At 34.3% G+C, this 11,896-nt stretch overlaps 1 protein-coding gene across 2 annotated transcripts; it reads right to left on the bottom strand.

Annotated features, from left to right (window-relative positions):
• Window positions 1–1,322: 1,322 nt before the first annotated feature.
• wipf1a (WAS/WASL interacting protein family, member 1a) lies at window positions 1,323–9,262 on the bottom strand. Of its 2 annotated transcripts, none has more exons than XM_058787227.1 (8): window positions 9,065–9,262; window positions 6,805–6,889; window positions 5,591–5,720; window positions 5,270–5,413; window positions 3,553–4,218; window positions 2,492–2,677; window positions 1,783–1,887; window positions 1,323–1,577 (listed from the first exon to the last, which is right to left on the bottom strand). In XM_058787227.1, exons 2-8 carry the CDS (start codon window positions 6,856–6,858, stop codon window positions 1,531–1,533), a joined length of 1,332 nt encoding a protein of 443 aa, XP_058643210.1. In that variant the 5' UTR covers window positions 6,859–6,889; window positions 9,065–9,262; the 3' UTR covers window positions 1,323–1,530. The 2 variants fall into 2 exon arrangements, with proteins under 2 accessions (XP_058643210.1, XP_058643208.1); XM_058787225.1 differs by having other exon boundaries at window positions 3,553–4,221; window positions 9,065–9,261.
• Window positions 9,263–11,896: the final 2,634 nt, after the last annotated feature.

Consider the following 11,896-nt stretch of genomic DNA (forward strand, 5'->3'; position numbering starts at 1 on the left):
ACAGCTTACAAAATACGACCAAGTCAAGTTCTCGTAATGACCGATAGAGGGCAGAATTTCTCTAAGTGAAGGATTCACAATGTGAATAATAAAAATAAAAAATAGTTAGGATTATTGGTCGAACTGTTTGAAAGCCATTGACTTTGTATCTCTTCTTGGTACATTCAGAATAAAATGTCTTAAAGAGTGCTTAGCAAAGCCTCACTCAATATGGTACCATATTCCTAATCATATTTTCAAAAACATTGGTGGCCTTGAATATGTGTTAAGATGTAATCTTGATCTAATTTAAAATTCCTTTGAAGGTTTTACATTTTTTTTATAAGCAAGTACTGCTTTTTTGGGAAATGATATTTATCCATAACTTTTCCCCTCACAACTCCACTCTTTTGAACAATAGGGCTGTAGTTATTAACAGGAAGTCTTCGATTAAAAGTGATTGGTATAGTAAAGGCGTTACTTTTATTCATGATTTAAAAATATACAAATGTATTATTTTAATAAATATGGAGTTAGAATTACAATTAAAGGTTATGATAAAGTATGCAATGCTATACCCACTGGTTTTTTAAGAATAATCCAAAAATATGTTATGAAGGTGTCTTTGATAGTAAGTGTAATAACAAACTTATTTATAAAGAGTTTAAATGTATTTTCACGGTGGATTATCAGTGCTATTTTTGGGAGATGTTGAAGCCTAAGGCATAAGCTTTTACCTTTTATCTCACATATCCAGTTGCTCCAAAGATTAAGGAGACACATTACAGAATTATGTTACAGAAAGAAAAAAAAACATTTTCAGTTGGACCTGTGTTGCTTTTGTTCTTCTTTTCCTGAAACCTATTCTCATCAGATGAGATCACCTATTCTTTTACCGAGGTTACTTCTAAATTCTGGTTTGATATTCATAGCTGGTTAACATTAAAAATGGAGACAATTCCCCCATTTGTTTTGCAAGATATTCTCTTTTTTAAGTGTGATTTAAATTCTAATTTGTCAGCTTTGTTTTCTTGCTGGGTAAATATCATATTCAAACATGCAAATGGAAAAATGTAAGCCCTCCTTTAATATATTTCTTTGTGAGTTTGTGCAAATGTTTCAGAGCTTCAAGTACTTGAAGTATACTTGTGCCCTTTCAGCCAATCAGATTGCATCTTTACTAGACTGAGAAAGTAGTACTGTCCAGTTCACACACAGACGTGTGGTTGAAGGGATGGCAGTGTGGGGAACTACAGTGGTTTGTTTTTCACATGACATTTCCACATTAGGGAAATGTGTAGAATAACATGATGCCATAAATGATTAAAACAAACTTTCTCAAATGATGACAGAATGCACTTTAATCGCCATATCTGGACATATATTTGTACCATGATATAAAATTACCCCCAAAGGATTAAAATGCATGAAAAAGTGATTTTAAAAAAATGTAACTGAAAAGCTAAAAACATTCATATTTTCACAAATGAGTTCCTGAGTCTCATTCAGCAGATGAAAATCCACCTCACACTATATAATGTCAAAGCATTTTTATCTGGGAAGTGGTGGCAAGGGTGGCGCTCCTCTGTCTCTCGTTCCTGGAAAACAAATACAGATAGATGTGAATTGATCAAATGGATTATTACGACATCAAAACACTAAAATATTGCATAACAATACATGTCTTATGTAAAAGCAGAAAAAAATCAAAAATGCATTGAGGGTAGACAGCACAACACACACAGAAGAATAACTTTTAAACAATTCTTATTACAATTCTGCACAAAATGCTGCAGTGCTCACCTTTGCTGCCAGCTTTGCTGGGGTAAGACTTGGAGAAGGAGACGTATGGCTCTGGTGGGGGTAATTCAGACAGAGAATGGAAGGAAAACCTCAACCCCCACTCATCTAAGAGTCAGTCAATAACAATTATATTAGCACACAGTTTTTCAATAGCTGTTTCATTACCATATTGAGTCAATATTTATATCGACGTCAGATCATGCTGTGTCTGTCCATAGACATTAAAGGGATAGTTTACGCAAACTGACAATTCTGTCATCATTTACTCAACCTCACATCATTGCAATCCTGAGTTTCTTTCTTCTGCGCAATACAGAATACACTTCCATTGTATTTTTTGTCCATACAATGAATTTCAATGGGAACCAAAACTGTTTGATTACCAACATTTTTCAAAATATCACCTTTTTTTACATTTCACAGAAAAAAAGAAAGTCATACAAGTTTGGAACAATATGAGGATGGGTAAATGATGACAGAATTGTCACTTTTGGGTGATTATTCCTTCAAGCTTAAACTGCCCAATGGTATGTTTTCATTTTCTTTTAAAACACTTCCTCTTATTCAAATCTACTTTATTTGCAGTTCTGTTTATTGATGGTAGTGATGCAGAAATGCCACTCATTCAGCTTTAAACTCACTGCCTTTTGCATTGCTGACCTATAGGTTGCCTCTTTCTCATCAGCAGGTATAAGGTTGGCAGTCATACCTGTGGCAGATGGTGGAGGGCACTGGTAGCCATTGATGGTGTCAGGGGGTGGTGGAGGGAAGCTGGGCACTCTGGGAGGGTCTGAGGGTAGAGGGGGTCTGCCTGATCCTCCGGGACGATTAGGAGGAGGCACGGGGGGAGACATTCCTCTGCCTCCTCCTCCACTGGGTGGAGGTGGTAGAGGACCTGAAGGGGAGGAGCAGTCACAAAATGATGAGTCCACAAAATAAAACAATTCCTCTCATTCATATGCCTCACATAAAACTGTGTGTCTGAAGGTATTTCCAAAAAATGTTATCTGAAAAATGGGGAACACTTTAAAAGCATAATATAGTGCATTTCTTACTTCTACTAATATCTACTTTGGGGTCATTACATTTTTATTAAAAGAAAATAACAATCTTATACAGCAAGAACACATTAAATTGATCAAAATCAACAGTAAAGATATGCATCTTTAGGATTTCTATTTAAAATAAATGCTGTTCTTTTGAACTTTCTATTCTGAATCCCAAAAAAGGTATAATGGCTTCCACAAAAATATGAAGCAACTGAAGACTGCAACCTCGATGAGCATGATAATTTTTTTCTTCAAAAACATAAAAAATCTTAACAACCTCAAACTTTTGAATGGCAATGTATGTTTTATTATATAAATACAATATTAACATCGAATATTTAAAGTTTAGCATCATATTAGTTAGCCATACTAGTTGAATTTCAAATAATGTTGCAATAAGTAAACTATAGTATTGCACTGCTCTTTATATAGAGTTGGATATAAGTATACAAAGTATACTATATAGCAAGTCTCAACTACTTGATTGTTTATATTGCATATTTTTGCACAGTTCTTTATATTAAGTTGGATATATACAGTAAGTTTTCACATTAACAGCATTTTCTGTAAAGCTGCTTTATAAAAAAAATTATAATTTGTAAAAAAAAAATATATATATACATTTGATAAATAAATTGGATTTTGAAAAAGAAAAAAAAAATTTACTTCATTTTGTGACAGTAAAAAATAAACAGCAAAACAGGAATGACCTTGCTCATACCTGACCGTATTGATGGGCTTCTTCCTGATGGAGGCGGCCTCTCACTGGGTGGTGGCGGAAGTGGGCTGGAGCGTCCAGGAGGCGGTGGAGGTGGAAGGCTGTTTCTCGGAGAGCCTCTAATGTTGGGCTCATCCCGTGAGGATGGTGGGATAGGTGGGGCCCCTCCTCTTGCTGGAGGAAAGGATGGAGGCGGATTACCCATAGGCCTCTGAGAACTCAGTGGTTTACTCTCATTGGATGGCGGCGGTGGTGGTAGTGGTCCATCTCGAGAAAATGACGCTCTTCTTCCTCCAGTGGGTGGTGGAGGAGGAGGGAAGTCATCTGAGGGTCTGCTTGGGATTGTGGGTAATGGCGGCCGGCCACTTGCGGGCATTGGGGGTGGAGGGAAGGAAGACTGGGACTCCCTCAGGGTGGGAGGAACGCTTGGACGTCTGGCCGGCTGGCTGGGGAGTGGAACAGAAGGTGAGGAACTTGGCGGTCGCCCTCCAGGTAGAGGCGGTAGGCCGCTGGGAGAGCTGTGCTGGGGTGAGCGAGATGAGGCTGGTACAGGTGGGGGTCCAGCCCTCCCAGGAGAAGGTCGTCCGGCGCTTGGGAGTGGGGGTCTGCTTCCTGCTGGGTTGCTGGGTGCTGGGAATCTCCCCGTTGAAGGAGGCATCGGTGGTCTTACTGCTTTAGTGTCATCATAAAACAAAGTACATGAAGAAAAGTTCTAAGTATAGCGCATTTCAGTTTTTGTCACAATTCAAACAATATAATGATTCAATTATGATTAGGATTATTATAAATGTATAGTATATTAGTATAGTACAGAATCAGAATGAGCTTTATTGCCAGGTATGTTTACACAAACGAGGAATTTGTTTTGGTGACAGAAGCTCCACAGTGCGACAGAATGACAGTGATAAGACAAGACACAGATAATAAAAAGAATAATATACAAATATACAAAATAGACAATTTAGTATGTACAGGTATGTTAGGTGCAAATTTGAAATGTAATAGTATTGTATGATAGTATAGTATAGTACAGTACAGTACAATATAGTATAGTATAACATAGTATAGTAATATTTTGATATCAATTTTTATCTCAATGCATAAAATTATAGTATAGTGTAGTGTAGTATAGTAAACATTTTTATTTAAATTTTTGTCAAAATGCAAAAAAGATTGAAAAATTAAGATTAGAATTAATATTAAATTATATAAGTGCAACAGAGTATAGAATAGTATGATTCAACTATAAATAAGATTAGAATTATTATCGAATTATATAGTATAGTATAGCATAGTATAGTGCGGTATGGTACGGTGTAGTGTAGTATTATAGCATAGTATGTATTATGTAAACATTTTGATTCAATTTTTGTCCCAATGCACATATGATTTAATTATAAATACAATTAGAATTATTATTAAAGAAATAAGTATAGTATAGTATGTATTTTGTAAGTATGCAAGTTGTTATTATTTGATTTAAATTTTTGTCACAATGCAGAAATAATAGGTTAAAATTATAAATAGCATTATTAGTAGTAGTATTTTTTTGCATGTAATATTTATTTAAATTATATTTATTTAGTTAGTTAGTTAGTTAGTTTTTTATAATTATATTCATTTAAATTATATTTATTTATTCATTAATTTAGTTAGTTTTTTATAATTATATTTATTTAAATTACGGTATATTTATTTATTGATTTATTTAGATGATTACCAGTGTTGTCTCTGTTTCCTGATGATCTCAGTCTTGGCATTCCACCCTGAAACAGCCCACCCATTCCACCTGGAGCTCCGCCCCCAAACCCTCCACCTCCTCCTCCACCACCTCCACCTCCACCTCCTCCGCCTCCTTTGGGCTCTGCGTAAATAAAAACATTAGCATAAAATTTTATGATCATAAGAATTCATTCTTCAAAATGGCTCTACACTCTTAAAAATAAAAGATATACACAAATTTGCACACACAATATATATATATATATATATATATATATATATAAAACAAAGTATATTGCAGAAAACAAGGTGTACTCACTGTCCAGCGCTGGAGCACTCCGATCATTGGTGACGGCTTTCTTCAGTCGAGCTCCTTTGCTGATATCTGATAGTAAAGCATTTCTCCCTTGCTGCTCAGATCTGTTCAGATTGGGCTTCTCTATGTTTGCCTAGTGATAGTCATTGTAAATTAGACAGGTTCCAAACAACACACATTGCCATCAACTCAAAATAGCTGTTGAGCCTTGAATACCAAGAATTAAGAATTTGAACAGAATTAAGGTGTATGCTATAATTACACATGCTACATTTATGCATTTGTGACAACGTGATTTAAATACAGTGTGTGCATAATTATGCAAGCTGATATTCTGGTCATATTCTGGTCTGAAATGACAATAGGACTACTACTATACTATACTATACTATACTATAGTAGTCCCAACTGCATTTCACATTTAGCTGTCCAGTGGTCATGATTTAATTTAGCAGTTTCTGTATTGCATTAGTTTTGAATATTTATCATGGGTATTTAATAATATTTGACTTTTTAGTGTGAGCTAAATCTCCTTTTTGGCGCATTTTACCCATAAACAGAAACCTGCTTAATAATTATGCACACCTGAGCATTTTTCACTTCCAGCCCTTATTAACAATTATATGTCATTTATAAATTATTAAATACAAAATTAATAGTAGTTATTAAGATTGATGTGGTTTAGAGCTGGTAAAATGTGTTTAGAAAAAAAAAAAACAATATATATATATATATATATATATGACCAGAATTTCAACTTGCATTATAATTACGCACACACTGTAGAAGTAAAAAGTAAAATTGGTATTTGATTTTGGTTACTTGGTTTCTTACTGGTGCTATTTTCTAGTTATTAGTTATTTGACAACATCAATAAAGATTCGAAGAGAGTCACAATTGCAGCAATTTATAACAACATGTTCAATAATCTCATTCTCCTATAGTGGGATTCACCCCAGTAATTTTAGATGGCAAAATACAGTAGCTTTGTCAAATGAAATTATATAAAAAACCAGGCACAATTCGTACTGTTTCCTGAAAACAAATGACAAACTAGACTCACCAGAACATTTGTTTTATGTAAGATACTATTCTAGCTCATACAAATGAACTAGTAACATAATCAGTACCAAAATAACTGTATTAGGTTCAGTATAAATATTTTGATAAGTTAAGATAATCATCAAAATATGTAGATGTGAACAATGCTGTCATACCACTGCAAAGGTTGGGGGAGGGCCAGGAGGGGGTGGTGGTGGCGGGCCAGACATATTTCCTCTTCTTTCTTTCTAACCTAGAAGACTGAGAGCACACAAATAAAAAATACATACGTTTTAAAGGAAGAGTCACATTAGCACATCTTCTGAAGACACATACCTCATCTTCAATAGTTTTTGTTCCAATTTCCAAAGAAACAGACAAGATATCACATGATACACACACACTTCAAACATACCCTTTTGCAGTTTAATACAAACATTTGAAAGTAACAAAACAGCAGGTGTTCACTATAGGGTGACACAAGTAAAGTGAGATTAAAAGAGAGATTATTTAATAATAATTAATATTGCTCAGCATGCTCAGTTTTAACCCTGAATGTATTTTTAGGAAAGCTAAAATAAACTTTTGGTTGATGTTGTGTAGAACACCAGCGGCAGAAAGACTTTCATAATAAGGGTTATTCATAAGTGAACAGCTGTGACCTGATTGTGAATATGTGAATATTTTACATAGGCAGTAAAATCATCGCATGCAGTGCTGCTTGTGTCTCTTAAATTAAACAGGTACAGAAGTACAATTCCACTCATTTCCTTTTATCAGCAGAACTGCTACTGAAATACACAAGAACCACACAACAAACCAAAAGCACCGCTGGTATTTAACACTCCCTACCAACACCCTAACATCCACCCAGAACAGCCTGTCAATCAACACTCAGGCGACTAGTCAGTGCATGAACTGACAAAGCAAAATTCCATTGATCTTTGTGCTATAAAAACATCCTGTAAGTTTCAAATCTTAAATCTATCTTTTAGTCTAAAATCTTATATTGAAGGCAGTCTGCCAAAATGACAGCTTGTGGAATGTACCAAAACATGACCTATTTCACACTTAAATACTGTACGACACTTGCTTAGTTAAAAGGTCTTATCTGCTTCTCAAGTGATCGCACTGAAGCCAATGGCTTCCTGACTCTAACAGAAATAAACATGGCTGTGCTGAACAGAGAGCAGCTTACAATTAAACACGGTTCACATCTCTCTCTCCAGCTCGAAAGATGGACCAAACACAGACATACTGCTTAATTTGCACTCTCACTGCAGATTATACAATGACCTTCAGATGGTCCATGTACAGTCCATTAGATGGTTAATGAAACCCCCTGCGAAGTCAAAGTGGCCTACGTGCAGAACTACGATACATGTTATTCTAACTGGTGCGCATATATAGAAAAGCCATTTTTGAGAACAAAATGCTCATTTTGCATTAACTTCAGTCTGATGCTCTTTACAGTTTTCAGTGACCAGTTTAAATGGCAATATGAGAGAATGAGAGAAAATGTTCAAACATCAGTAAATCATTCTGACTCTTAAAACTTTTAAAGATTTGAGATAATATTAGATTTTTTTTTAAAAGATTGTTTTGAAAATGTATGATAATCTTGTGACCATGAATGCTTATAAACTAATATACTGCATCAATTTAGGTCGATTAATAATATTTAATTTTTTATAATTTAAACAGTCAAATGTTGTGTCAAAAAAAAAAAAACTGCAATAAATAAATAAAGTTTTAGTATTTCAAAAATTTGAAAACAATTACACTGCTTAATATTTTTGTGGAAACCATTATACTGTTTTTTCAGGATGCTTTAAAAAATTGAAAGTTCAAAAGTACAACATTGAAAAATATTTAGTGCATCCTTGCTTTATAGATATATGTGTGTGTGTGTGTGTGTGTGTGTGTGTGTGTGTGTGTGTGTGTGCGTGTCTGACATCCAAAATTTTGAAAGTTAGTATTCGACATTGCTCTGTAAAGACAAGTGTGCTACAATATAATTACATTTTTGCTTAATTTATAGAGACACTATTTTACTTTGATTTTACATATTTGCATTCAGATTCATGTGTATCCTGTTCTCCATTTTTGTGAGCTCAAAGAAGAAGTTATTACACACATTACATCCAAAGATGCACATAATTTGCATTGAAAATGCTTTTTATGATCTGAAATGCAAGCTAGCACAGCAAGTAAACAGTTATTATAGTTTTGTTCAGAAGCTGTGTGAAAACCAAGCCAGTGAGCTACATTTCCTCTGTTGAGTTTCCTCTGTGGTTGAGCACTGTTAGAAAAGCAGCGGCTTAAAAAGAAACACCAATTTTCGTCCAACAAGGGATGCTCTCTAGCCTGGACAATGCATTGCTCTCTCCCTCACAAGCTTCACTCCTTCATTCCTACACTTAAAGAAAGACTCACCCGTGTCAGAGCATTTGGAGTCACCAGATCCAAGGTTTTGTAGAAAGTTGCGCTGCACTTCCTCTCTGTGACTCCACAGACCTATCAAAGTAAGCAGTGGTGCTGTGAAGAGCTGCTCATGCAACAGAACGAGCTGATGATCGCAGCATGCAAACGATTGTGACCACATGCGTTTCCTCACACAGTGTCTGTGAAAGAGTGAGATTAGCCAGGCCAGGGCTCTTATGAACTTCAACTACTGAGAACATTAACAGAAACAGGAACTAACTGACTAATTTTGAGAAAATAGATCTGATGCTGTTCTCGCCTGCTGCTCACACTGAGCTTGTTCTTCAAATCGGTCCTCTGGGAACATTTTAGTGCACTGTAAAAAGTGATAAATTGACTTAACTTAAAAAAATTGAGGAAACCCGTTGCCTTAAAATTTTTAAGTAAATTTAAGTAATTTAAAAAAAATAAGTTCATTGAATTGTCAAGTTCACTTAACTTTTTTTTTTTTTTTTAATTATTATGTACTTAATAATTTTAAGGCAACGGGTTTCCTCATTTTTTTTTAAGTTAAGTCAACTTTCACTTTTTACAGTGTGCAAATATACTCTGAATCTGTGGATTTAGTACTACTGGAGTCATCATTGATTCAGATATTCTCAGTGTGCTCCACAAAATGTGTGTTAATCTAGTAAGCAAAACAAGCCCTGCTGAAAAAACAAATAGAACCCTGGCCAAAACACAATAGAAAATGTAATGTTTTTAATGGTTATAATGGGAATTGTATTGGTTTTAATGGAAACTATAATGGTGTCTACTGGTATGTGATGGATTCTATTGGTGGGATGTTAAATCCTATTGGAAAAAAAATATTTTGTAATGGTTTTACTGGAAAAAGCTAATGGTTTATAATGGTATTTTAATGGAAACCATTAGAATTTCTGTGATGGTTTCTATTGGGCTTCTATTGTTTTTGTTTTTTTAGCAGGGAGCATGTTTCTGTGAAAGGAAATCGGGGATAGGTTTATGTCTGAAAAAGAGAAATGTTGTGCAAATAAGACAGATTTACAGTGATCCCAGAAAATGTACAGTGGTCATTGCATTAGATACTAAATATCAAAGGTATCTATGATAAAAAAAAATTAAAATATATATTTATATATATATATATATATATATATATCTGTGCTCAACTAGTGCAGGAGCTTTTCTCAGAACTAACTTCACTTTTCTGAGTCATTTTGCTGACTTTTAATCTGCAGGTGTCAAGTTTACTTAATTTGCAAAAGCATGCTATAATATTTGTATCATGCTATTTTAGTTATAGCAGTGTTCACACAGTAACACCACTGGTGTAAAGAATCACACTACCATAATAAAGTTTGGGTCTGTAAGATTTTTTTCATGTTTATTATTTGACCAAAAATACAGTAAAACAATTATTTTAAAATGTAATTTATTTCTGTAATGCAAAGCTGAATTTTCCACATTATTACTCCAGTCTTCAGTGTAACGTGATCCACAATACCAAATTTAGTGTCTATGATCATTTTGTAAGTGTGGTTTCAGTGTCTAAATGTTTGTGGGATCATGTAATGACGCACTATATAATATTACAGTAATGTAATTTAAGCCCTAAACATTTATGCAGTGGTTAACCATTATACTAATACAACGTACCTGTTTGTAATCCAAAAGTGCTTCTTTAACCCTATAAAGCCTGCTGTATTATATTCAAAGCATTTCTAATGTCTCTAAATGATCAACATGATCATGTTTTTTTGCTGAAAAACTTTGTTGTTGCAAACAATCTGCTGATTTTTATCAAATAAATGTATAACTTTGATATTGTTTGTATAATTCAAGATGAACATTTCCTGGACTGAACTGAATTGATTTATTTAAAATCATAAGTACCAAATATGATATATAAGGCTTTTGAGGAGTGTTTATTTGTTCATTTCTCAATCATCACTATACTACATTGCATTTTATGGTTTGCCCCACACTATAAAAACTACAGAGCTATGATCATAAAATAAGCATTTATATATCACCTTACTAAGACATATTATTGGGAGATATTGACTGACAAATGATATTTATATGCATTTTATGTAAGTAGTCCATTATACTGTTATAAAGACCTCTCTGGTTTACAAGCCGTCAGGATTTCATCATACTTTTGGCCATATAAATATCAGCAACTCCACTAGATATTTTTGCTCAGTTTGGGCCTCTGAATGAAAGGTGTTTTTCCACCTAGAATATGACCTCCATATTCTCCTATCAAATCATATGAGCCATATGACATAGCTGCAAAGTTAAGCTACTTGAATGTCTAAAGTGGGCTATCAAATTAAAGTGTTACTTCACAATCCTCTGGAGTAATCTGAGGCACAATACTGTTCATATTGCTCATCCTTTCTGGTTATAAAGCCTTTCACTTTAACTGCTATGCCACAACACCCCACTGTTCAGTGTGTGAACTGCAGGTGGCAGCAGTGAGCCAGATATTGCCACTAAGTTGACTTGAGTTGTTCTGCTGGCATCAAAACATGTATCTAAAAATGGTTTAAATTTACTGTGCGCAATATGCAAATCTCCACTGTATGTAAAACTGTATCCTACAATGCAGTGCATTCAGTTTTACCTTCCATTTCAAGTGTGATGAATAACAGGAAGTAACATCAAACATAACCTAAGATGTTTTCTTGACTCGTTATTTAGAAAAAAAATGGATTAAAAAAGCTAAATCACTAACACCGCACCATTAAAGTTTTATTGTACACTGCATACTATTTAATATACTTTAAATTGTAAAATAAAAGCGGTAGGTAGCAT

Source organism: Onychostoma macrolepis, chromosome 09, assembly GCF_012432095.1.
Source record: "Onychostoma macrolepis isolate SWU-2019 chromosome 09, ASM1243209v1, whole genome shotgun sequence".
NCBI classification, from domain to species: Eukaryota; Metazoa; Chordata; class Actinopteri; order Cypriniformes; family Cyprinidae; genus Onychostoma; species Onychostoma macrolepis.

Bases quoted from the DNA above. Each gene is read 5' to 3' on its own strand.
- wipf1a (XM_058787225.1), bottom strand. From the start codon at position 6,858: ATGTCTGGCCCGCCACCACCACCCCCTCCTGGCCCTCCCCCAACCTTT. The intron at 1,888-2,491 runs GTATGACTGCCA...ACTGACTCTTAG, and splicing joins CCCTCCACCATCTGCCACAG to ATGAGTGGGGGTTGAGGTTT. The intron at 1,578-1,782 runs GTGAGCACTGCA...TTTGTTTTCCAG, and splicing joins CAGCAAAGCTGGCAGCAAAG to GAACGAGAGACAGAGGAGCG.